The sequence below is a fragment of the Harpia harpyja genome, chromosome Z (genome assembly GCF_026419915.1).
Source record: "Harpia harpyja isolate bHarHar1 chromosome Z, bHarHar1 primary haplotype, whole genome shotgun sequence".
Lineage (NCBI taxonomy): Eukaryota > Metazoa > Chordata > Aves > Accipitriformes > Accipitridae > Harpia > Harpia harpyja.
Window position 1 is genome coordinate 100,691,794 of NC_068969.1, and position 27,792 is coordinate 100,719,585.

General features: G+C 38.6%; 1 protein-coding gene across 3 annotated transcripts; it reads left to right on the forward strand.

Annotated features, from left to right (window-relative positions):
* The first annotated feature begins 177 nt into the window (after window positions 1-177).
* Window positions 178-27,792, forward strand: PAIP1 (poly(A) binding protein interacting protein 1). 3 transcript variants are annotated; one of them, XM_052776032.1, is made up of 12 exons: window positions 178-313; window positions 1,371-1,488; window positions 5,202-5,383; window positions 10,767-10,955; window positions 14,032-14,144; window positions 16,876-16,987; window positions 18,250-18,375; window positions 21,909-22,015; window positions 23,410-23,527; window positions 23,662-23,716; window positions 24,314-24,407; window positions 26,432-27,792. In XM_052776032.1, the coding sequence occupies exons 2-12, from the start codon at window positions 1,458-1,460 to the stop codon at window positions 26,523-26,525; spliced, it is 1,221 nt and encodes a 406-aa protein (XP_052631992.1). In that variant the 5' UTR covers window positions 178-313; window positions 1,371-1,457; the 3' UTR covers window positions 26,526-27,792. The 3 variants fall into 3 exon arrangements, with proteins under 3 accessions (XP_052631992.1, XP_052631993.1, XP_052631991.1); XM_052776033.1 differs by having other exon boundaries at window positions 189-320; window positions 1,379-1,488; XM_052776031.1 differs by lacking the exons at window positions 178-313; window positions 1,371-1,488 and adding an exon at window positions 3,666-3,939.

Below are 27,792 nucleotides of genomic sequence, written 5' to 3' on the forward strand. Positions count from 1 at the left end.
CCGGTCGGCTCCGCCAGGGGCGGCTTTACCCGCCGGTCCTGCGCTCTTGCCCGGGGCCGCGGCTGTGGCGAGGGCTTTCCCGAGGGAAGCGGAGGTACCGCGGTCAGGGCTGAAGTCGTCGAAGCCCTTGGGGGAGCCCTGAGGTGTTGGGCGCTGGCAGCAGGCGGGCACGAGCAGCCGCTGGCGCTTTCGCCCCTCAGCCGTGGCGGGCCGCCAGTGACCGGGGCGAGGAGGCGAAGGTCGAGGCGGCCGGCTTGGGAAGAGACTTCCTGAAAGGCGGTTGTTTCACGTGGACAAACGCCGCAGCAGATAGGTGGTATCTTCTTTATTATTGTCGTTATTTCTTGAAATGTATAACAAAGCAGTGATCTGGTGTATGTGCTGGACTTACAGGGGTAGATACAGTACGAGCAGATAACAGAAAAAGAGGAACTCTGACAACTGTATAAATAACATATGAATCGATATGTTGTCGTATTTCACATGATCTCTAGTTTCTAGGTATGAGTTAGGCCTTTCATTTATTTATTTATTTATTTACATCGGTGTAACTGTTCTTGCAAAATATGCATTGCCGGAGGTGTCGCACAGCTTCCAGGCTGACGATGAATTATGACTACAAGTGAAGTTAAACACTGAAAACATGAGTCTCTCAGAGTAATGAATAGGATACCCTACTACTAGATGTTCAGGAGACTACCACGCTTTTAAATAAATCTGTGAGGAAGATTCCGTTTAGAGTTACGGCTTATGTGCTAATGTGTGCTTTATGTTTTGGGCTCAGTTACCATTGACTAGTGTAACAACATGCCTCATCGGTATGATAGGGTTCAGTGCAATTCCAATTATTAATAACATATTCAGTTTTAAAACCTAGAACCAGCCTTCTCCATTTCTCTATTTAGAAATACGTTGTCAGCATAAAAAGAAAAAAAAAATTGTAAAATTGCTTGTGTTCTGAATGGTGACAACGTTGGAGTTTGTGGTTCCTCAGCACCAGGCACTGCAGGTGTGTGCAGTATTGCTTCTGAATTAACTTTTAGACTATTAGGTAACATGCTTAGGACAAAGCAGGTAACTCCTCTAGTGGCTATTTCTAAGTGGTCATAAGGACATTTGGTGAAAGTTTTAATCCAGTCATTGGGTGCTTAGGATATGTCTTGCTAGCTTAGCTGTCTCAGGTTTTCTGCTGTTTGGCCTCAGAGGATTGAAGTAATTGACGGGACTTCAGCCGCTTGGGCCAGAACATTCTAAGCAGAATTTTAGGCGTTGTCTAAAGGGGTTGGCTATTGTAGGTAGTATTTGGGATTGTAATTTTGGATTTAATTGTCTGAAAGACTCTTTTTTTTTTTTTTTAATTTTTGTTACAGGTGTCTACACTTGGGAGGAGAAATTGGGTTCCCAACCAAACACAGCTACTCTCATGCAAACTTCGGTAGTGCATCTGTAATGAAAAGATGGATCTGGGATCACATTCCCCGCTAAACGGTAAGTAGTTGCCAAACGGTCATTAAATTAAGATAATATAGAACATCTGCTAAGTGAAAAGGACTCACATTTATGACCAAAGGTGAAAAGTTGTCTGGTTCAATAATGATAACCCGAGGCATTTAATTCCTCAGAGGTGTATACCTTAAAGAATGAGATTTGCTTTCTTGAAAGACTGGCATATTAAAAAGTGATGCCAGTATATAGTGATGGTTTTCTTAAAGCCTCACGATTCTGACACCAGTGATGGAGAATCTCAACTTCCTTTTTCACATTAATGAAAGCTTTTCATTCTCCTCCAGATAAGGTAAAGTCTACAGATGTGACCAGAGGTCACAATATAGGCTTTAAAGCTGGAGCTGAAATAACACGATAATATTGAATATTTTTAATGTAGTTATTTTAGTAGCTAATTTGTGGTCTTTAAAGGATTAGTAATACTGCTTAAATCTAGTTTTGACAATTGTTTACAAAAGGGAAGTCTTCCGATTTTTTGAAGACTCATCAAAATCTCCTACATTTGCTCTCATTTCAGTTGCAGAGTATAGATTTGTTAGTTTACCAGTCTTCACTTACAGTAAGGGTTGCCTAGGAACAGTTTTCCCATGAGCCTAATTAATTTTAACTGTGTTGCTTTTACTGTCTGGCCAACTTTGTCTCTCACCACAAATCAGTCCAATCCATGCCTTGGGGAAGTAACAAATATTTTACACCCTAGCTCCACCCCCCCTCCTTAATAATTAAATCTGGTAAAATGTAGTAATAATCCAAATAGGAACATAACTTCTAAAGGCACTGTTTTACAATACAATTGGATTTTTTTTTTAAATACAAGGCAGCGCTATTGTGATTTTTTTTTATAATGTTTCATACATATTTGCATATATTTCACCCCCTTGTGAATGATGAACAGAGTTTGACCCAACACCACAAAAGCCTTTGACTTTAGCTGTGGAAGGAAGAGGTGGCGAGGCCAGCACTGGCCTGGCTGTTCAGGGTGACCGAATACAAACAACACCCGCAGGATGAGCTGAAGTTGTTCTGGGCACCCCAGGTCTCAGTCACCGTCCTGCACCTTGGAAGCAGATTGTGATCTGCAGTTTGCAAAGCAAGTAGAGCAAGGCTCTGGACTGAAATTGAACAAAAATAGGTGAATTAAATTGTGAAGGGGCACGTGAATTGCATCATTTGCCATTAATGCGATAATATTAGCAAACTGCATTACGTGGACAGCCTCCTTCAGTTAGTTCCTGTTGGCATGGAAGGTTTTAAAAATTAAATCAGAAGAGCTTTTGTTCTCATGTCATGCATAAATTATACATGAAAATGCATTATTCTGAACAAACACATTTGTATTGAATAGCCCTAACAGTACAATAATATTGTCACGTTGTTGGCTTAAATTTAGAATTTAGCTTGCAGCTTTCCCACGCAAACCCCTTTTTTGTGGCAGCAGCTGTATGCGCACAGCGTAGCATGATGCACGCGTAGCTACAGGTCTCCTACTGAGTGTAGCTGTGGCCTTGGTCTCGTTATGGCCACCTCAGGCTGTTTCTTCCTGTAGGGAAGCGATTGCAAGAGAATAGTGACTTTTTGAAAATGCCGTTTCCAAGCTCCTTGTGGTTTTTGAGGAAGGTGTGACTCGGGTACGGCCGGCAGCCCCCGAACCGCCTGCTGACGCAAGCAAACCCCACGCTGGTCGATTGCTGCGAGTCGAGACCGTGCTGGGGTCGGGGGGTGGGGGTGAGGAATGCTGACTCATCCCTTCTGAATACGTGACGTTGGCAACGCGGCCCCAAATCCGGGCGAAAGCCTTTAACCCGTGGCAGCCGAGCGGGCCTTGCCGGCGGGGGCAGCTCTCGCCGACACCCCGCCTGGGGCGGGGCCGCCCGGGCTCCCGCGGCGGGGGGCGGGGCCGCAGCCGCACGGCGGGCCGCGCTCTCCCGACTCCGGCCGGCGGCCCCGCGCCGAGGTTGCTATAGCGACGGGCGCGGCCAAGCCACGAGGGGGCGCTGTCAGCCGCGGCGGGCCGCGACCATCGTGGCGGTGAAGGTGGGGGTGAAACTGAAAGTGAAGGGCTCGGGCCGCGGGGGGGCGTGGCCGGGCTGCGCCCCGCCCCCCTGGGCCCCAGGCGACTTCCGCGCCGGTCGCCGGCTCCCTCCCATGAGCGCTTGAGCCGCCCTGCTCTGAGCATGTCGGAGAGTTTCGACCGAGCTCCAGGTGCCGGCCGAGGCCGAAGCCGGGGCCGAGGATGCACCGCTCCCTTCAGCGGCGCTGCTCCCTTTAGTGGCGCGGGCGCGTTGGAGAGCGGTGGCGGGGCCCGCCTCAGGGGCAGCGGTTCCCACAGCTCAGGCTTGGCCCAGGAGCAGCATCACCAAACGGGCGGCCTCTTCGCACGGCAGGAACCACTGCGGCCTCCGAAGACGGCGCCGCTGGCCGCCCGCATCGCAGGTACGGGCCGCCGCGTAGCGGCCCCCTCCCCGCCCCTCTGGAGGCCCCCGGTGTCGGGGGGCAGCCCCCTGAAGCCAGCCGCGCTCCCCTCGTTAGCCCGCACCGCTCTGCTCCTGCTTCGCTTGTTGCTCTGATTCCCCCCTCCCCGACCCCGCTTTGCTGTCCCGCTGAGACTGGAGCCGTGGGGCTTCCCCCCCACCTCCTTCTGGCCTGGCCGCGGGGATGCGTCCTTTTTCCCACCCCCGCACCTAGGAGTAGAGAGGTCAGTGCAGCCTGAGGGCCAGCACTCTGCGCACCCTGGGCACTTGCCCAGCTCCTCTCAGCACTGCAGGGAGATGAGCCACGTAGGGGCACCTGCACCTTTCCTCAGAAGAGGGGTCATGTATCTGGGTTATGGGCCTGTGCCCAGGTAAAGGTGCAATGTTGTATTGCAGTGGCTCGCAACACCTCTCTGTCCATTCCCCCCTTTCTGTGTCCTCACATCTGTGTGTGCTTTTTATCCATCTGTTAATCTGACCACAGGTGGTCTCAGCCGTCCCCTTATCGAAGAACTCCAGCCTTAAGGTTTGCCAAAATATAAACCCAACCCACCAGTAACACAAAGCATTGTTTGTTGGTTAGGTTTTTCGGGTAGGTATCGGGTTCTGTTTTCAGGAAACTTGGGAGCTAATCTGTAAAGATACATTCGGAAAATATGGAAAATAGGGGTTTAAAAACACTGTTTTGTTGGATTTTTTGGCAAACGGTGTAGGAGAACAATAATAGGTAAGTGTCTTTGAGGATCATGCTAAAAACTAGTGTTGTTAAAAAATTAGCGGTCTTCCATTTATTGACCTTCCAAGTCTTGCATTTGTATCTGAAATCTGTGAAAAACCCACGAGATGAGCAAGCATACCATAAGCAGGTTTACTAGTTTCTCAGGTTAGCCCTTTTAGAAAACATGTTTTTATGGGAGAGAGCTCTTTTTCCCTTTTTTTTTTTTTCCTTTTCTCCTTCCTCTCCCCTTTTTTGGTCACTTTCACATGAACATTGTGTTTACTTTCTGTCAAGTAGAAAGACATCTAGGTAGAGTTTGCTAAAGTGAAAACTTTATTCATACTTAAAAAAAACAATAAAAACAATATATTTGAAGTAAACTTGGAAGTATATTTGTAGTAAAAGTGTATTTAAAGTCCAAAAAAATATGTATTCTGTGTGTACTCTGTGTGAATACATACTAGTTCAGCCATTTCTAAGAAAAGCTGTTAACAAAAACTTTTCAGAACACCTCCAACAGACAGGAATTCCATCTGGATCACAAGATAAAGTTTCGGTTCCTGATTCTGGACCAGCAATGGCTGAACCTCGGGTGTCTGTGGCTCCTGTGGTAACATCAAAGTTGTCTGTTAAAGCACCTGAGTTTTATCCATCAGGATACAACCAGAACTTCAATCAGAACTTCGCAGTGAGTGTTTATCTTCTCCTCTCAGTATATGCCAATTTACTTATATTCAGATTAACAACGTTTTCTTGAGATCTTGTATATTAGATACCTTGAATGCTGCATTTGCTGAAGAGATTCCAAAAATTCTGATGGTAACCTCCAGAGTCACAGCCAGAATGTTAAGTGATAATGGGTGAATATTGCAGTGTACATGAGAGCCTTTAGCGTGGGGTATTTTGCTAAAGCTTGCTGCAGATAACCACATTCTTTGTTGATTACACCAAGCATTGATTAAACCCAACATCAGAGTAAGCTGTGGTTCTGGTGACTGCCTCTGTTGTAGTTACATGTATGCTGTATTTTAAGTAAAGGCTTAGCTGCACTTTTATGCAGGTTTCACAGGGTTTTGAAGCAGGTATGGGAGAAAAGTTGAACTTTAGTTTCCCTGAGCACAGGCTTTACCTTTCCTAAATTTACTGTGCCATGGGTATGATTGGCCCTGACTGCCTAACTCACTGTACTTTTAATTCCTTCAGTGGTGTTGTATCACCAAAGGGCAAAAAAGTAGGGTTAGGCTCATTCCTAGCACTTACCTACCCACCAGACTAAGGGCGATCTCAGATCAGTATTTTAGATGCATCATCTAATAAAAGTTGGTACTTCTTATTTTCTACTCCGTTGTCTTCCATGTTATTGCTTTAGTAATTCTTCTCCAGGGAAGATCTGTGTGAATTCTTGGAATATGCTTTTGTTATGCAAGCAACCAAACTCTGGTACTGTATATAGACAGGTGGGAACTATTACTTTTACAAATACAATTAAGTGATTAAAAAACAATTATACTGAAACAAATAGATTTTGAATAATTTAGAGAAAAATACTTTATTAGAATGCTAAATATGGTGCCTTGGTGTTTTGAAGTCTTCCTTACCAGTAAAAATATTATCTTAATGTTACCAGCTTTGGCAGCTTACTGAGTAGAATTAGTGTCCTGGATAATACAAGCCCATATAGCCAATATATAACTTAACAAAATGCCAACAGGAACATGCTTCAGTGAGTGCATAATCTAGGGGAAGAATAACTACTTTGCCCCAGTACCTTACATGTTTTGTATAAATAAAGTATTTCAGTTTCAAGACCAAAAAAAAAAGCCATTTGGAAAGGGATACATAATGCAGACTTACAGTTACAAAGTTTTGAGGCCAGCAGTGTTGCTTTTCAGCTGTTTTGCAAAAACATATAACATGTGGCAGTTGCTGGTTGCTGTGTTGTAGGAATATGCTGTGAATGTGACTCATCTATTAATAAAAATACCTCTTAAAATGCTAACAAAACCTAGAACATTTATTTGGAAGTATGTTGCAGGGACCTTAATCTAATCATAATATACTAGGCATAGAGTACTGGTGTTTCAGACTTTCGTCCTTCACTATTACAAAGTTTAGAGGTTTTTTAGTGACTAAATTAAATTCATAAACTGGGCTCACTTGCAATAAAAGTAAGAAATGTAGCATGCTTTACTATTATACAGATTTTGACCATGAGTTTTAAAATTTGAATCAAAACAAACTTTTGAGAAACTTCTGTTTTTTCTGACTTGAAATTAACAATTTTTAGCTTTCATTTATAATGTTCTCTGCAATATTTAGATCTGAAAACTCGTGTATTAAAATATGTGGTAGTTTTGCTATTAAGCATTTATTGTTTTAGAAATAAAGTGTTGATTTCTTGTTTGATTGTACATTGTTGTAATTACTATATGTGTCCATGTAACATTTGATTATTATATTAGTTAATTTCCAGTTCTGATACTCAAAACATCAGTTACCTGTAAAGATAGTTTTAAGGGGTACAGCATACAAGACATACTAGAATTTTCAGAAAAACTTTACCGGGACTTTGGGGAAGACAGACCTCCATGGAATTCTCTGTTTGCATGCAGCTGTCCACTACATTGGAGGTTGTGGATGTCTGCAGTAGAATTGGTGACTACATTTAGGTTTGGATTGCCAGTAAGAAATGTCAGACTTGTTCTCTGGCATGGGTGTATGATGGTGATGTGGCTGTCACTCCATCAGAAGGGCATAATGATGTTCTCATTTCATGGTTTTAGGAGTGAGATTTGTATTGTCTTAGGTGGAATACTTCCCTCTCCCATTTTTTGGTTTTTGTTTTTGGTTTGGTTTGGTTTTTTACTGCAGTTAATTTCCAAAAGGAGGCTAAGGAGCCTCAGTGATGGTTTTATACATTTAGCCAAGCATGAGGGTGCCACTTAACCTCATGCAGCATGGATAGGTGATTTTGTATATGCAAAAGTCTTTGTACTTAAGTTTGCAATAACTTTACTGTAAACTTGTTGAGTGCATATAATCTGAAGGGATAAAAAAAACCTTGTTCCTAAGAAGTCTGAAGAGAAATCAAATCAAATGATAAATTATTAGTGAATAAATTCCGAAGTGGAAATGTTGCAGATAATTACCACTTTCCTATACTTGGTAAGTAGCATGTGTATAGAAACAGATCCCAAGACCAGATTTGGCTCATGGATCTTTTCTATAGACTTTCTGGTTTTTATCTTTATGTAAATCAGAGGAGTTTTAGTACCTATTTAGCCTTTTTGTTCTTAAGTCTTTAAACTCATGAGCTGACTCTTAGTAAAGGAGAGGCAAATCTATAATCTTTAAATTGGGGACTCTCTTGTTGTGAGTAATGCAGGATTCCATCCTATAGCTATCAAACAGAAGGATTAGACAGTCTTAGCTTGACTGAGAAATCATTGAAATTAATGGAATATTTTTAGTTTACTTTCATGGCTTTGAATCATAAATTTGTAATGAATGTATAAACTTACAGCCTCCTGTTAGCCAACTGCTGTATAAAAGCAAGAGGGATTTGCTTTGTTTTCCTTTAGTTGATAACAGTATGTGGTGCTATTTTCTCTGTTAAATCTTAAAATCTGCCGATGAGAAATGCAAGTAGTTTATGTCTAGAAGTTACCGGATTAAATTTAATTAGCTTTTAAAGTATCAAGTGTTAATATTTTAGCAATATATACCTTTATTATAATGCTTAAATTATTAATTTTTCTTTCCCACTTGTTCTGTTCCCTGGCATAATTACTAAAACCTAGACTGCTTTTAGAGCTGCATATTTAGTACAGGTAGATGAACGTGATACAGAGTTTAGCCTCTGTGTTTAGCCTTTTAATTACAAAATGGGAAGAGGAGTATGAATACAGGGACACTAGCATACCAAATGGTATTGGGGCCCCTTCCAAAACAAGAACATTCTCTTCCAAGACTGAATTCTTATCAGGTGAGTACGAGAGGAAGATACCTTCTTCTCTAAATGAGGATCTCATAACAACCTGATGGCTGTCAGAAGGAGCAGCTGCTTTTACTAGCTACAGCAACTGCATTCCCTGCAACCTGGCTGGAGATTTTTCAGACAGGTTGTCTGGAGAGGTGCTAGTTCAGCTGCGTGTGATTAAGCTGCAGTTGCACAATAATGTCATAGTTCTGTGGAATAAAATAGTTTTAAGTTTATTGTACAGAACCTTTACTGGGTTATTTGAAATTGCCTACTAAAAGTTTATTTCCTTTAGAGAAATAGAATATTTAGCAAGTTACACATAAGCCTTTATTCTCTGGCTTTCTAAGCTCCAAACCGTTAGAATCTTAGAATGCTTTAGGTTGGAAAGAACCCCTGAAGTTCCTCTTCTGCAATCCCCAATTCAGAGCAAAACCAACTCAGATCAGGTTGTTGAAGGCTTTATCCTTATGAGTAGTAATTTGCCACGATTTCCGTAAACCCATATTTTTTTCCTAAATCTGATGGGCAACATTAAGTAACTTTATCTTTAGTATTATTCACTGGGCAAATACTCAATTAAACATCATAGGAAATCTTTCTAGTTTTTCTTTTCTTATATTGATGTGTCCCCCATTAGCTTAAGTTTTATACCCTTTTGAGATGGGTGTTTGAAGAATTCTGGAAAATCTGCTTTTTTCCCCCACACAGGTCATGAAATTAATATCAATACTTCATTTTCAGCAATGTGTATCTGTTTTTCTCCACAGTTCATATGCAGATAAAAATCTTTCACAGATCCATGTTGCTTTACAGTAGAGACTGAGGCATTTTGAAGACAAAGTAAACAACATCCCCTCATTAAGGAAGGGGTGGTGGGGAGAGGGGGAATATAATTATAAACCTTATCAATGTATTTATGTCCACTGAGTAAAGAAAAAGTGTTTTATCATATTTAGCTCAATTTTTCATTAGTGATACATCTTAAACCTTTTTCTTGTTGAACAGTAGTTCAGTTGAGAATTCTGATATTCTGTATGCTACCCTTACGTCCTGAATCGCTAATTATAAGTCATTTCTTTAGCAGTCCCTCTTCAGGCTCTTGCTTGCACTTCTTACAGCTTTGAGATGCTTTTCACAATCTTTTGCGTAGTGTGACAAAGTGTATTTTTTGTACTGTGTTATTACTAGTGACATTACAAAGTGTGCTGCTTCCTTTGCTATTCCCCTGATATACTAGCATTATAATAATCCAGAACAGTGTTGACTTTAGATACTGTTACATACATGCATTCCTGAATAGACAAAACTTGCAGCCTTCTCTTCCATCAGCAGGAGCATAAACATAGATAAAGTGATATTGTGCTAGCTCATCCTTTCTTTAGGGAGCAGATGTGTTTAGTCTCTGTTTTTTAACCTCAGTAGCTGCAAATTAATGCAATACCTTTTGAATAGTTTCATTTCATGCCTTGTAATCTTTCATCCATTGCCAAGAGATGCAAATTTGCTGACTTTAAAAGATGAGTTTTCTGGCTATACTTTCTACATGGGAACACTACACTGTATTTATTGTATTTCTGTAATTTCTCCCCCTTCTGCATATTTTGGAGCACTATACACTATGTAAGCCCAAAATACTTTGTTTCAAATTTTCAATTATTTTTCCTTCTACAGTTCATATATCTGCAGCACAATTTGTGTGCGCATCAGGAATGGGTTTTGAGCCTCAGTTTGGTAGTTTTATTCTTAACAGATACACTTACTTATTAGTTTCTTAGTTAATCTTGCACCCAACTTGGTAAACTGTTTGATTTCTTTTTAATCTGTCTTTTGATGTGTTTTGCTGGGAGACCCTAATCTCTATAAAAACAAGTTACCTAGTTCTTGAAGATGATAGGACTACTGGAGCTTTCTGATGCATTGAGGTCTATGGTCTCTAAAAATGTTGAAGTGAACTGTGTAATAAAGATCACTATCAAGTATGCAGAGACTCAAGACTTAAGGGCTATATGGTTACTTCTGGAGATAGTAAGTGTAACAACATTATTTTAGGTTCCTTTTAAATAGTTGGTATATTCTTTCACTACTATAGGATTCTTCCTTTGAAGAGAGATATGATGGCTATCTGACTTTGGCAGAATATGTACAAGACTTCCTAAATCACCTCACCGAGCAACCAGGTTGTTTTGAAACTGAAATAGAGCAGTTTGCCGAAACACTGAATGGCTGGGTCACTGCAGATGAAGCTTTACAAGAACTTGTTGAACTCATCTATCAGCAGGTAGCCTGTGTATTCTGTTTTATAACATGGGTATTATGCCTCTGTTACCTAGTGTCCAAGATAAGCATACTGGTATTATTTGTTATGTAATTGTATCTGCGTAGCATTTTAATGGTTTGAATTTTTCTTTTTAGACTGAAACATGTAGGGAAATATTTTGCTCAACAAATTGAAATGGTAGCTGAAGTGTAGGATACCTGGATAGTTGATAAATTTCCCTGTTTCCTTTGTGTATTTGGATCTCCTGCATCACATTAAATTAGATTTGAAATTACAGCACTTTAATTAAAGGGACTTCTATTTGAATTGCTGTATTTGTATAGTAGAGATTGAAGAAACTCTTAAGCAATGTCAGAGTTGTACATTTTTATTCTGTCCTGCAAAAAATTTCTTCATAATACTAAGATACTTGGTAATTCCTTGGTATTTTAAAAAATTAAATTTATACCTACTGTACATATCACCCTTTGGGAAATGCTCCTTTATTGACAGGCTTTCTTCTTCATTTGGAATATACCTATTTCAGAACAGCATAATGGAAGGAAAGGAAGGCTTGTCTAATGGTAACTAGGTCCAGTCCCATTGATGGCCATGGAAATGAGGACAGAGACCTTGAGCTGAACTCTGTACTAATTGGGGGAGCCATTGGAAAGAACAGCTTACTATGTGTTGCTTAGCAAATGAGCTGCTCTTACTGTCTTTTGGGCTTGCTGCAGAGAATGAAGTCACACTTGTGCTTGCTATTTATTACATTGGGTGTCTCACTTTCCTAGGTCGGTTGCTTTCAAATTCTACCTTGAAGAACGCAAACTCTTACTCACCTTTTAAGTACAGATACTTGCAGAATATTTTAATCTGGCTTATGTAGAAGCTGCATGACTGGTTGGTCATTGTACAGAACTGCAGAGTCTCAAGTTTCTTATTATCATACAGAATTGATGTATATTTAATTCAGAACCATTTAATTAGATGTTAAGATTACCTGTGCTGTGTTTGGCAGCATCATTCTCCCATCCTTTATTTGAACACATGGAGGATAGTTAAAAAAAGATTAACATATTCCATATAACTTTATTGGAAGAAAAAAAGAAGAATTTATCCTATTTTTAACTTCATATATGTTAAATATATTGACTCTCATTTAATGTAAATCTTTAATATTGCCTCTCCTCCCTCCTATTTAAAAACAAGTCCACTTTTAGGGTTGGCTGTGCCTTCCCGAGCTGCAAAGCATGCAGTGTTGTCAATCTGAAGTTATATGAAAAATAAAACAGCACAAAAAAGCTGTGCTAGTATCCAAAAGCATCTGATTTTAGTTTGTTGTATGTCAGGATAGGATAGTGGTTGAGTAGAAGTCAACTATGCTTATTATTCTTCTGTCTTGAGCAGAGGCTCAGGTATTTGTGTTTCCTGGCTTATCACAAAACAATTAAAATTGCAGAAGTATATTTATAAGCATCTGCTTCAGTGATGTTAATTTAACCCAACTGAGCAGATTTACAGATGCTAGGTTCGTGAAGGAAGAAGACTAAAATGTAGGAAACTCAGTCTTCCCTTCATCTGTGTGTCAGGTATCTTAGCCTGCCTGTAAGTATTAATTATGTACTTCCCCCTGTTCTTCCTAATCCATTTATGTTTCTGGACAGAGTGAAGTACCAGTTCTCTTGTTTTCCAAAAGTTGAATGCTGACTTCATAGCTTAAGAATCTTGACTGTTGTATAGTTAATACAGTGGATTGTTCCTGTTACAGCAACTAAAATTTCTCAAGATATGTATTGGTAGATTAGCCTTTATGCTTAGATTGTGACTTTTGAGTCAGAGATAAACCGGGATTACCGGCAAAAACAGTTCGGGGAAGATGATATTGCACTGTAATGATTGGTTATTAGGAAGATGTAAGGTGCTTTTGGCCTCTGTGTGCTATGCCAGGTCATAATACCTAAAATTTAATTGTTTCAGTATTTGATGGAACCACAAATACAGACCAACTAATTGGGAAGATAATGTTTAAAAAATACAGATGAGGTTTGAAGAATTTTTGTGTGTGTTTGGTTTGGGGTTTTTTGTTAGGAAAGAGAAGTGTAATTTAAGTGATGTTATTTTGCCTTATAAAAAAGGGGGCACCTCTTCTAGTCCAAGCAGCTGATTGAACCAAAGCACCAAAAAGCTCATTAGCTATTTCACATGCCTCTTACTGGAAACTAAATTCTATTTTATTATCTTAATTACTTAAACCTGTTGTATCTTCCAAAGACACTTCAGTTTTTTCCAGCAACTTTATGCACATAGTACAGTTACATTGAGGGCATATTTTTCTCTGCCTGTGGAAGGTAACTAGCTATAATGCATTGGCATGGTAATGCAAGATGCTTTTTTCAAACATTTTTCAAATGTTGTGGAATTTCGTTGCTACCACCTGGTTTTAGATGACAAAAATGTAAATGTTCAACACTAACAGGACTTTTTTTAGAAAAAAGGACCCATCAAGAGCTATTCAGTATAATGATACAGTTTTAACCTCTGAATCAAGATTTTGCTATTCTGCAGATTGCTGGAGCATGTACAGGAGAAAGTATTTCTCTCTACTTGCATGTTCTTGTACTCTTTCCCTGGGCATTCACTATTGCCAAAAATAGATTCTGGGATAAATTGCTCTTAGACTGAATGAAGGAGACTTATCATATTTTTGTTTTAAAGTACTCATTGCTCCTTGAGGGAGTGCATGTCCCTGAAAAAGTGTGTTAATGTCCACTGTTGATTTTTTTGTATAAACAGTTTGTAAGTTACTTTCAGACACTCTTTGGTTGTAGGTCACAATAGAGAACACATGGCATAATGGTGGTTGTGTTCTTAAAGCCACAAAATCACAGTATAATGAACTTTTAAAGTGCTGAAATGCATATAGCAAAGTGTTGATGAGATATTATTTGTCATGTTAATTTTTATAATTATTAATGTTCTGCTCTTCAGTTGTCTAATCAACTGTTGTTAAATGCAGTTTTCAAAAAAGGTTTTAAACTTATTTCCTGATGGCCTAATCATGAATAATTTATTTTTCCACTTTTTATTTTGGAAGGCCACATCTGTCCCAAATTTTTCCTATATGGGAGCACGGTTGTGTAACTATCTATCTCACCATCTAACCATTAGCCCACAAAGTGGGAACTTCCGACAGTTGTTACTTCAAAGGTCAGTATCAGCATCTCATTTTAAGCTTGTTACTTTCTCATGTTACATGTCATCTTATTTTGTATGTAACTCTTAATGTTGTGTGCAAAGAGGTATATATTTAAAATAGAAGTTGAGATTGAAGATTATTAAAGCACAGGTACATACTGGACATTGAATACATATATTTTTAAATATTTTAATTTTTTTAAGTATGAAAATAGGACTCAATTCAGAGTTCTGTAGGCTCTTTTGAACTATCTTAGACTGATCACAAATTACAGGGTAAATCTGAAAGCTAGTCAAGTGTAAAAGTATACTAAATGTATATATGTGTACTGTCCTTGTCCTTTGACTCTTGCCAGGACTTACTTTATTGTGTTTTTTTCTTTAATTACTTTTCCAGCTGGATTTGCTGTGTAAGGTTTATTCGTTGATGGATAACTGACTTCATGAAGTAGATGCATAAAATACAGAAGGATAAATTTCTTCAATTTTCAGTTACTACAGAGTTCTAGCGGTTTACGGTTTAATAATGATTAGACTTTTTAGTTGACAAAAATACAACTTTTTTTAAATGGATATATTTCCATTTAAATCTTACTGCATGACATTTGAAGGAGTGGTACACTTTAATACTTCAGAATTCTTTAGAAATTACTATTTTTTTTTTTTTAAGGACTCCTGGTTTTCTAAGCTTCAGGCTTGCTTCTTATTTTAAAAGCTTAACTTAGTCCACCTATGTTTAGGAGCAAAAGTATGATAAATTCAAACAGCAATGCATTCTGATGCTCTCTTATCAAGAGTGGTACCTTATGGAGAAACTGAAAATATTTATTTTTTCCCTTATCCCAAAGCAGATGAGCCTCTGCTTTCAAAACTACCACTTTTATCTTCTGGCTTTTTAACTATGTTTGTTACTTGAACATGAAGGAAATCCTTGTTAATGTTGGAATATCTCGTTCCTTGTTTTTAAAGCCAACCCAGTAGGTAACATTCATTTTAGCACCCTAAAGCCATGATTTCAAAGTTGCTTATGTTTTTATTGCTAATATGGATGGAATTTGGGAGGTGGGGGGAAGGGAGATAAACAACCTAACAATATGACCACCAAGAGCTCCTCTTCTGCTTCTCAGCCCAAGTTTCTACCTTACATTTTGTACATCAGCTCCTTAGATTTTTCAGTTTCTCCAGTGTTTCTTAATCCATTACATAGCCATTGAGAATACATTAGAAGTTGTCTAGCTTTCCTTCTATTTCAAATATTTTTTAATTCTGTTTTTGAACTGCTATGTAAACTTGTATATTTTTGGCACAGTTGTTGAATACTAGAAAAATTGCCTCACTGCCATGTTACCTTAATCTTCTGTATTTCTATGTATATCTAAATTTTAGAATCATAGCATGGTTTGAGTTGGAAAGAACCTTAAAGATCATCTAGTTCCACCCCCCCTGACATGGGCAGGGACACTTTCTGCTAGACCAGGTTGCTCAAAGCCCCATCCAGCTTGGCCTTGAACATTTCCAGGGATGGGGCATCCACAGCTTCTCTGGACAACCTGTTCCAGTGCCTCACCACCTTCAGTGAAGAACTTCTTACTTACCTCTAATGTAAATCTACCTTCTTTCAGTTTAAAGCCATTACCCCTCATCCTATCACTACACTCCCTGTTAAAGGGTCCCTCCCCACCTTTCCTGTAGGCCCCTTTGTGGCACTGGAAGGCTGCTGTAAGGTCTCCCCAGAGCCTTCCCTTCTCCAGGCTAAACTCTCTCAGCTTGTCCTCCCAGGGGAGGTGCCTCAGCCCTCTGGTCATCGTTGTGGCCCTCCTCTGGACCTGCTTAAGCAGGTCCATGTTTTTCTTATGTTGGGGGCCACAGAGCTGAACGCAGTACTCCAGGTGGGGTCTCACGAGAGTGGAGTAGAGGGGCAGAATCATCTCCGTTGACTTGCTGACCATGCTGCTTTTGATGTGGCCCAGGATAGGGTCGGCTTTCTGGGCAGCTAACGCTTGTTGCCAGCTCATACTCAGTTTTTCATCCACCAATACCCCAAAGTCCTCCTCTGCAGGACTGCTCTCAATGCACTCATTGCCCAGCCTGTATTGTTTGCTTGGGATTGCCCCGACCCACGTGCAGGACCTTGCACTTGGCCTTGTTGCACTTCATGAGGTTAGTGTGGGCGTACCTCTCAAGCCTGTCAAGTTCCCTCTGGATGGGATCCCTTCCCTCTAGAGTATCAACCGCACCACTCAGCTTGGTGTCATCATGAATTATGCATTACTGTCACTTAAAATGGTGAGATAAAGAGTTTATCAAATAACTGTAAAAGCATCTAAGACAATGTGTGCAGCACCCTGAAAGGGGGAAAATGTCTTTGAGAGTGTATCTACTTTATTTCTGTGGACATTTGGCTGCCTGTGTTAAACTTCCTGGACCCATATTCTAATGTATGAACTGTGTAACTGTCCTTTAATTTTTACATATTGTAATTTGTTCTGTTTCATTTTTCTGTCTCTGATATCTCAGTGCTTGAAAACATAATCATGTAATCATATGTATTCATCTAAAAGGATGCAAATCCATGGTGTCTTTGTGAAGTCCTCTCATTTAATTCACAAATCATACTTCCAAGCATTCAGCATTTAACAGTTTTAATGCAGTTCGTAAATTCTTAGCATTCTGTTAAATAAATAGCATGTTACGTATGTTGGGATGTCTACAGATGATGTGATTTTTGTTTTATTATTTACAGGTGTCGAACAGAATATGAAAACAGAGATGAAGCTACCAGAGGAGATGAGACTACTCGAAAACAATTTCATGCCTTTGTGTTGTTCTTAGCTGAACTTTACCTTAACCTAGAGGTAAGAAGAAAGTTGCGTGTCAGGTGGTTCTTCATTAATTTCTTTTGTTGTGTTTAGGTGAACACTGAAATGGAATATAATTTGAGGTGTTTTTCTAAGGGGAGAGGGGAATAAAGTAAAAGAACTTTAGAACATGTTCATTATAATGTGTGTCCAAGAAACAGATAAACAAAAAAGGACAAGATCATTAGAAGAGAAGTGTATAAAGATTTTTTAAAAAAAGTGTAAAAATTCATAAAAAGAATGAACCATAAACCACCTTTAGAATGAAGCTTTTGGTATTTTCTTCTGACTGGCAAAACCCCTAGATGACTATACTTAACCAACACAGGAAGTGCTACAACCTAGCAGAAGCAGATCAGTATCAATAACCCATGTAATTCAGTATTCAGCCACTAATAGGAGCTATTTTCAAACAGTTCAGGAAGATGTGGAAATCGTCAAAATGAGCAATTAAAAATACAGACCTTTAGAGATACTTCTTCTGAAGGTCGAGTCCTTGGCTTATGCATGAAGCGTGAAATCTTGTGTTTAGATTGGTTTTTTGTATCTGCGATATGTACACAAAAGTGTATGTACACTTAAAACTTCTTTGACTCATATCTGTGAGTTCAGTAAGTTCAGTAACTGCTGTAGTGTACTTAAAAATATATTTTTTACTACATTATTTCAATGGTTTGATTTAAGAAGACACTATAAAAATGTTCTTCTGGCATGAGGAAAGAAAATAATTCTCTGACTCTGATTTCTATTCATAAGTGGGCCTTGAAATCTGTTTTTCACTTGCTAGAAGTAAAAAGAAAGATTTGCAGAGGGTTTGGGGGAGGGGGAGTTGTCCAGTTCTGTGCAGTATACATTTATTTTTAAACCATTTTCTACAATTTTTTAAATACATAAAGAGCACCTTGTAGAAGTAAGCCACTACAGCTGTGGAGAATACATAATGTAGTATGGGAAAGAGCCTGGGGTTCTTGGAATTTGGAATTTTGTGGACCATTTGTCAGGCATTTGGTAGCTTTTCTCATAATGTATTAACAAAGAAACAAAATGCTAGACGTGCATTGTTATGTATGTCAGAATTGTAAGGATATTACTCAAAGTGTGTGTTCTAAAATAGCTATGGTATTTGGCATGTTCTTCCAACTAAAGAGCTAAACTATGTTGATCACAAACCAAATCATACAGCATTCGAGAGAGAAAATGTGACTAAATTAATTTCTAAAACTAAACTCTTTTAAATGTTTTTTATATATATTTTGCAGATTAAAGGAACAAAGGGACAGGTAATGCGAGCAGAAATTCTTCAAGAAGGCCTTCGGGAATTACTAAATGCACTCTTCTCTAATCCTGTGGACAGTAATTTGATATGTGCAGTGAAACTGCTGAAGGTGAGACAGTAATTTTAAAAGAAAAAAACAAGTTTTTTAACCTTCCTACCTTTGGGAGCAGTGGGGGAAACTGCAAATGAGGAAGTGTTTATAGGGGTTTGTGCATTACATCATTAGCAGAGCAAGCTGTACTTTTTTTTTCCTTAGTACCATTATGAAATTGAGACAAAAAAAAGTAACATACTGTTCTAAAAGTAAAATGCAAGGCCATTTGTGTACGTACAAGAGCGGTAGAACTGAAGCTAATGGGCAAAGGAGCAAGCAGTCCCTTCAGGTCTCCGTTTGCTGCTTCTGGTGTGGGAGAAAACTATAACCAACTTGAATGAATTGTGGGGTTTTGGGTATGTTCTCTGTTCTGAAGGACACTCAGCAGTTAAGGTCTACCACTTCTTGTGGCAAAAAGTTCTTGATACCAGTTATGTCATACTGTATTGTCTGCATCATTACTACTGTAGAAATACATACATTTCTCTTTCATAATGAAAACAAAGCTCTTTGCTCTTAAGTTTTACTTTTTCTTAAATTGTTGGCCTCTATGCAGGGAGAAACTTTTGTCTACACTAGCCAAGGTGATAGCTGGGAAAAAACAGTTTCTTTTAGGAATGAAGGTTAAAAGCTAAACAGTATTTTACTGGAGTCCTATTTTCTGGGTTTTTGTGGTTGGTTGGTTTTTCCTCATTCTCGCTTCCTCCCACTCCACTATTTCTCAGACTCTTCTATCTTGAATTCCAATTCTGGCAGCTTCTTTTGATATGGTAAATGGGGAATAGGGAAGAGAAGTTTTACATCTCCCAATTTAAACCCTTCATTTGAAGGTTGAATGTTTAAGCAGGTTGCTTTATAGCAAACGTGAGGTTGTGTTGAACGAGCACATTTAGTCCTGTGGTCAATCCATGTGTTGGCAGTGCTTCCCTGAGGCAAGGCCCACTGAAGAACCTTTCAAAAAGGCAGTATGCTGCTGGTTTTGGCTGGGATAGAGTTAATTTTCTTCATAGTAGCTAGTATGGGGCTGTGTTTTGGATTTGTGCTAAAACCAGTGTTGGTAATGCCGAGATATTTTCGTTACTGCTAAGCAGTACTTAAACAGAGTCAAGGCATTTTCTGCTTCTCACACCACCCCACCAGTGAGTAGGCTGGGGGTGCACAAGAAGGTGGGAGGAGACACAGCTGGGACAGCTGACCCCAACTGACCAGAGGGGTATTCCAGACCATATGAAGTCATGCTCAGTATATAAAGCTGGGGGAAGAAGAAGGAGGGGGCGACGTTCAGAGTGATGGTGTTTGTCTTCCCAAGTAATTGTTAGGTGTGATGGAGCCCTGCTTTCCTGGAGATGGCTGAACATCTGCCTGCCCATGGGAAGTGGTGAATGAATTCCTTGGTTTGCTTTGCTTGTGTGTGCAGCTTTTGCTCTACCTGTTAAACTGTCTTTATCTCAGCCCGTGAGTTTTCTCACTTTTAGCCTTCTGATTCTCTCCCCCATTCCACTGTGAGGGTGGGTGAGGGAGCAGCTGTGTGGTGCTTAGTTGCCGGATGGGGTTAAACCACAACAGTCCTTTTTGGCACCCAATGTGGGGCACGAAGGGTTTGGGATAACAACAGATTTGATTGGAATCAAGCCATAGTTGCTTTGAGGTGCACCTGTTCCAGCATGGCCTTATCCATGGGTGACAATGCCTTCAGAGATATACCTGTTCCAGGATGGCCTTACACACAGCCACAGTCCCTTCAGAAGTAAACCTGCTCCAACATGGCCTTAGTCATGGCTGCACTTCCCTCCAGCGGTGTACCTGCTTTGTCATGGGCTTATCCATAGCCACACGCTTTGAGGTGCTCCAGCATGACTTCATGCACAGCCACTGATGCTTTAAGGTGTACCTGCTGCAGCATGGACTTCTCCCTGGGCCACAATCCCTTCAGAGGTATATCTGCTGTGGCACAGACATAACCACGGCCACAGACGGTTCAGCGTGTCCTGCTTCCACATGGGCTCATCCACAGGTCACAGTTCCTTCGAACAGCAGTGATGCCCTGGCCGTCCGCCAGCCCAAGTGCATTGCCATTGCTGTTATCAAAATGTTCCCAGGCACAGCAGAGTAAGATGATAAGCAGTACAGCAAGCAGTGAAAGCAAAAAGCAGCTACTAACAAGCACTAAACTCTAATATACAATAAGGCAAGCAAGCCCCATGAAGCACAGGAGCCTTCCAATTAAAAGCTAAACAGCAGTAACAGCTATAAGTTTCATCTAGCGCATACACAAATCAGGAAACTTTGCAGTGCTCCTGGTTTTTATAGTTGTTTCTCCAAAGAAGGTGGAGGTCTCACTATTTCTGTGGATATTCTTGGAATATTTATTTGGCTTCACAGCATCCATTCTAAAATAAACCTAAATTATTTTAAGACACATTGCTAAATCTGAAAGGTGTTACAGAACAGAGGTTTGGTTGTTTTTTTTTTTTTAATGCAAGTGTTTTCTGACATCTTATAGTATCTACACATGTCAGAGTACATCTGTAGCTAGATTGGGCTACCTCATGAAACCTTGGTTTCACTACTGAAGCAATAAATGTCTCCTGTTGTCTTCTCCATTTAATATAGTGACAGATAACAGGTTTTTCACCTGTTTGCTTTGCAATATGTTTATTTTTAATTAAACCTTCTTGGTGCTATTATCTCATTATCTAGGATCAAGGTAGGACTGCAGTATAAAACTGGGAATACCAAACAAGCACTGACTAAGATGCTTGCTTTTACCTTTGCATTTTATTCCTTTGTATCATCAGGTGCCATTCCAAGCATTTTGGATCATTTAATATTTATGCTGAGTAGACCAGGAATTGCTATTAACTTTGATCATAGTGGCAAACTTAATTTTTCTGATTTAACTCCTACTTTGCAATTATTGGGCAATGAAGTACCTATTCTTAACATAAAAGGCTTCCATTCACAGCAGTTCTAGACTGTCTGCTGCTAAAGCTCTCTGAGCAGCAGCTTCAGCCTCGCAGATTTCATGTATTAAAATTTGGGCTGGCTTGGTCAGATAATTCTTGGCTCCTCTTGTATATACCCAGATGAAGTTCTCTGGCATAGCTGATACTAGTTACGTTGACTGAAGCGTTTGTAAAGTTTATTAAACTGTTTGTTATTCTCAGGTAAGCTGGTGGCATCATCTGCAAAAATAAGGTCTCCTTTTTTATAGCATGTACTTAAGTAAGAGCTGACAAATGTTACTGAAGAGTTGTTTCAAAATCGTATTTCAAGACTGAAAGGAGAGAGGTGGCTGTGAACTTTTAAGTAACATAAATGTTGGACATAGAGTTACCAGTTTAATCTACAAGGTCTATTAATCTATTTGGCAAAAAGATGTAGGCAGTTGGGAGCTTCAGCCCTCATGTATTCACACAATACATCTAAACATTATGAATTGTTACAGAATCTCTTCTGTTGACAGTTTATTAAAGTTCTGTAATTTTCTTAAAAAAAAAAAAAAACAACAAAAAAAAACCACAAAAAAACTAATCCCTTGTCTTTAGTTGACAGGCTCAGTTTTAGAAGATGCCTGGAAAGAAAAAGGAAAGAATGATATGGAGGAGATGATTCAGAGAATTGAAAATGTTGTGTTGGATGCAAACTGTAGCAGGTGAGAAGATAAATTTACGTGCAATGTTTTGATTTTATATTGAACAGAACACCTTACAAATCTTCAAGAATAATGAACATGTCCAAAACGTTATCTTAAAAACTTGTATTTATGAAAAGTAAGGTGATGCTTGGGTCACTTCCCATTTTAAAAAAAAAAAAAGTATTTTTTCAGTTGAGTTTTGAGGGGGTTGGGGTATTTTTGGTTGGTTGGTTTTGTATTTTATCTTTTAATGGAGATGCATGTTGCACTCTAATGATTTTTTTTTTTTTTTTTAAACCTTTTAGGCCTTGAAATCTTCCATAAGTGCTTTAGGCACTAAGAGGAACTATATATACAAAGAGACAATAGTGGCCATATCTCATAGTTTATACTTTCAAATCTGAACCTAACAGTATTAAATATGTAACAGTATTAAATATATACAAATTGCTACAAATGTAAAGGCAAAATGGAATATGCTTTGTGGTTGAGGTTTTTTTTTTCCTGGAGAGTATACCTTTTTGGCAGGGTCTTACTGCAGTCTGGAAAAAAATGAGTGGTTGGCTAATGTATTCTGCTTCTCAATTTGTAGTCAACTGTGTGTATGAGGTTCTCTGATTCTGCTGTACTTCATTCTCAGCTTCTTGCAAACTTACTAAAAACGTATGGAGGGTTCAGACACTGTGTGACCTGATCTCTTCCCATATGGAGGGAGGCCAACAGGTAGCTCATAGCATCTGTGGGTTGTAATTGGACTGCCTCTAGGGAGGATGAGGAAGATTTTGCTTCAGGAACCAGAGAAAATGGATAGCACAAGCTGTGGCTTCAAAGACACAGAAGCACAAACTTACTTTAATAGAGAAAACAACTGAAGACTTATTTATTTGTTATTCCTTAATGACTTCTCCATGGACTTGCTTAAAAGAAGAACGCAATTTCTGTTATTTTAGGGATGAAATGGGTGGTGGTATTTTCTCACGTTGACTGCAAAATTTCAGTGTGATTAAGAGGCCTGAAGTTAGAAGCATAAATTAGATGATTAAAATACAATTTGAAGATCATCCCAGTTTTTCCCAGTACTACCCTTTTATCAGAAAAGGATTTGTTATTCAACTTGTGCTGCAGGTTTGGTATCTTGATAAAAACTATAGCAATTTCTGTTTCATGTGGGCTCCTTAATTTACCACAGAGGAGGTGGAGAGGGTGAGTATATCATAATTGACACATAAAGCATCTAGACTTGCAGGGAAAAAAAATTAACTCAAAATTATCTGCAGACTGGACCAAACTTTGTCCTGTTTAGAGCTTTTGGGGGGGGGATTTCACTATCTAGTATTTGCAATATAAGAGAAGCCCAATTTCTTGCTTAGCACAAAACATTCTAACTTTTGTAGTGCTTCTCTTTATTTCAGAGATGTGAAACATACGCTTCTGAAACTAGTAGAACTGCGATCAAGTAACTGGGGTAGAGTTCATGGAACTTCTCCACATAGAGAAGCTACCCCTGAAAATGACCCAAACTATTTTATGGTAAGAATATACAGACACTTCAGTTCCTTAATTTAATGTGAATTTAATTTGATTTGTAGACAGTCATGTTGCTGAAAACTACAAACAGCTGTCTCTCTGAATGCATATAATTTTCTGTATGACTTTATTCTTAGAATGAACCAACATTTTACACTTCTGATGGTGTTCCTTTCACTGCAGCAGATCCAGGTACGTCACAAGCTTAGCATATGTGTCTTCTCAATCTTTAAAAAGTTGTAATTAAGTTTATGTCCTGCTGAAGTACATGAAGTTGTTCTTCAAACGTCTGAAACTCATACAACTTAAAAAGCAAAAATTATGTCTGAATCCCTGCCTTTGTGTAACACCTGCCTTATTCTGCATTAAAAGAAGGTAAACGTTTGAAATGGAGAATATGTATTTGAGTTCATAAGGTTCAGAAGAATTTGTGCCATAGTCCACAGCACTTGATCTCTCCAGGAAGCCAGAAATCTTCAAGTCTTTGTTTGTCCATTGTTAGTAGCAAAAGGGTTTGTTTCTTCCTTGATTTCTTTGTTTTCTGTAATCTGAGCACAATGCAGCATGACATCATTTGAGATAGACATCTGTGACTCTACCATTCTCTGGTAGATGGGAAGATGAGGTTGATTGATGTCCTGAGAAAACACTGTAGCAGGTGTTTTTTTCTATAATGTGTTTCATGCCATTTACAGTTTCATTAAATAGGCTATTTTCAAACTGTATAGTTGTATGTTAATTTAGAGGGCTAGTCTTATATATTACTCGGTCTAATTTTTACTTTGCCAGATTACCAAGAAAAATACCAAGAGCTGCTTGAAAGAGAGGATTTCTTTCCAGATTATGAAGAAAATGGAACAGATCTATTGGCACCTGGAGATCCGTATGTTTTCTTTTTGAGTGATAGCTCTTTTTAATACTAGCTATTTTTACTGCAGACTTTGGAATCCAATATTGATAAAAAGGAAACTAATATTATTTAGCTTTACAGTGGAATCTATGTATTTGGGGGTGTGTAAGCTGGTTTGTAATCACACAAGTTTGAAAAAAATTTTATATTTATCCAGCTGAGTAGGGTAATTAAATTTCAGATATTTATGCACACATACAAACATACTTTCTTCTGCATCTAAAAAAAATAAATAAATTTGTAAGCAAAATGAAGCACCAGACCTTCAAGTGTTGGTAGTGAGGAAACCTGAATTCATTTGACTGATGCATACACACATCCCAGCTAGAAATGATTACAAAATTTTCAGAGTCTTTCAAAGGGAGGAGGTTGTTAAGTTTCTCTCCTCAGGATCAGTACTATTCCCTCAATTAAATGGTTATTCAGTATTCCTGTAGAACAAGAAAAGCAACCTAATTGCAAAGGGGGAAGCAACAGAGGACTTTCAGATCATGATTTGATACCTGAGAACATATTTGGTGTGTTGTTCATGTGTGATAAGAATGCTGGCCTGCATTGATATTTTTGTTAGTAAATTAGAAAACTTTCAGAAACCTAGCTGAGGGGAGTGGCAAGAACTTCGGAAGATAAGTTAGAGATGTCATCAGAAATCAACAAGCTCATATTGAGGGGGGGGGGAAAGACCCATGTGAACCTCTGTGCTTAAAGAACAAATTAAATACAAAATAGAGACAGACAGCAGTTAAAAAAAAAACAGCAAATCTGAAGAGTGACATGTGGAAGACTGTGAGTCAAACTTCATGCAAGGTGACTGTGGAACCTTTGTTGAAGGCTTAAGAAAAGCCTAGACAAATGTATGCTGATCTTCTGTCAGCTATTTCTCATGGCTGATGTCAGGGAGAAGGGTTCTGTGTTGAGTCTCTTCTCAAGTCTATGCTTCTACAAGAAGGAAGGAACAAATAAAATAAATATGTAGACTGCTTCTTTAATGCACGATGCTGAAGACAAAATACTTCCCTTATACATTTCTGTAGCATTTACTGTGGTTTTGTGTGAAATAACATTTATGGCCTCTCTGTAGATGTGACATTCTGATTTCCTTGTTTGGGACTAAGGCACAGAAGATGATAAACTGAGCACCTGAAATTAATGCACACTTTTTGAGAGTCAGTAGCTGCTGACTGTTTTTTTTAAGGCTGTTTAGAATTACATACACTATCGTGTTCAAGCTACAACTCTGTTGTCCTAGTTTATGGTGATGAACACTCCAGTTGGATCAACAGAAAACAAGGAACACTCAAGTTACTTCCCAGTAATTGTGGAGATAAAGCAAGCTGAAGTTATGCCCATCTGATAGCCTCCACTCTGTGCAATACTTATTACCATTAATGGGATCCAGTCTTTTCTGTGACCTAAATAAGACAGATCTTTTCCGGAAGACTGGTTACCATATCATAGAAGGTAATATAATGCAGATACACTAGGGAGGTGAATTAAGGTTGCCCTCTTTCATATATCAACAAATAGGAATGCAGGTTTTCTACATAAATATATTCTTTGACTAGTGTGCAACCAAGACAGTTGATGCAGTATCGAACTAGGATGTTGGCCAACCAAAAATTATGCTAATATGATGCTAATTATGTTTTTTGCAGATAGAACAGTACAGATGCATTGTTAAATTTTGGGAAGCTTGGATTGCATTATTGCATTTGCTATCATCTCAAGAACTATTTCTGTCTTTTAAACTGTGGACAGCATAAGATGATTAAAATGGTGACAAATAATGTAGCTATTTGTACATATCTATGCTGCTTTGAGGTTTCTGTTTATTTATTTGCCTAGTACCCGTTCTTTTCTTCTTCATCCCCTTTAAGAAAATGTCATAGTTAACTGCTATTTATAAAGCTGTGTTTTATTCTTGACATCTACATAAATTATGCTGAAAATCTGTACGTAAGCATAACATCTTCAGTGATTTTTTTTTTTTTTTTTAGGTATTTTGATTACATGGATGATGAGATGGATCCAGAAATTGAAGAAGCATTTGAGAAGTTCTGTCTAGAATCAGAACATAAGAGAAAACAGTGAGATGTTGCACACTAACATTAGTTTATTAAGCCAGTTTAGGTATGGTTAGAATACAGGGGGATATAAAACATTTGTACCAAAATAAGGAACTTGAGTTTCTCCAAGTACTAAAGGTATACAATTTCCATTTTGTTTAACAGAATCTGCCAAAAATTGTAAACTTATGCCCTGTAACTTAAAATGTTGTGTATATATCATAGTTTATTTTATGTACAGGTATATGAACAATGTTTTGGCTGCAATAAAAATTATTTTAGAATTATCATAACTGAAATTAAAATTGACTGGGAACTCTGTCCCATAAAATTTGCCTTGAGGGAGAAAGGGGAAGAATAACTTGATTAAATTTAATTGCTTGCTTGCTTGTTCTAGTATATATTGGGATTTAATCATTCTTTTTACCAGGATACCTAGTTTTAGGTTTTGGTTTGTGGGGTTTGGTGGGGGTTTGGGGGTTGGGTTTGTTTTTTTTTCCTGTAGATCACAATCATGACAAATGCTTTGTGAAGGTTTTGTTTTGTGGGGGTTTTTTTGTTTCGTTTATTTCCTTTTTCTTCCTGTTCCAAAACCCATATGGTGAGGTCCAGGCTTTTTTTTTCTGGAATAAACATGTTGTATGTTGATGTGTGAAAAAGCAAGCAGTAGTTTGGAAGTTGGGTGCTTTCTAGATCTCTGGTTCAGATAAGCTTACTTTCAACGTGTACAAGCAAAAATTATCCTTTAATTTGTCGTGTTCTTCAAGACTACATGAATATAGTTATGGTTTAACCCATGCTTCTCAAGAGTATGTGCAGTGCTCGATATAAATATATATCTTTTTTTATGTATCTAACATGTCTAACCTTCCGGCAACCCTTGTAACTTTCTCTATTCTTCTAATTTTATGTAGTTTGATTTAATTTTGTAGTTGGAGTGAATTCATATATTTCACGAATGTTAACAATCTGAACCCCATATAATCATGTTTGTTTTCCTAATATGCTCCGTTGTTGTTGCCAAACTCAGTTGTACTGTTTCCTGTTATCTGTTACTGGTTAGACTGAGTAGAACCCCTTACCAAAAACAAATGGAAATATTTCCGAAAAGTTGGCTACTATAAAGAACACGTTGTAAATACGCATGTAAATAATTCTGTTAATATTTCACTGTTACTGGTTAAATAACTTGTGCATCTGCTAATAGAGTGAGCGCTGACTGTTTTCTCTGTGTTTATTTAACATACTTATTTAGGCTGGAGTTTTGGAAAATAAAATTTAATAAGCTTTGT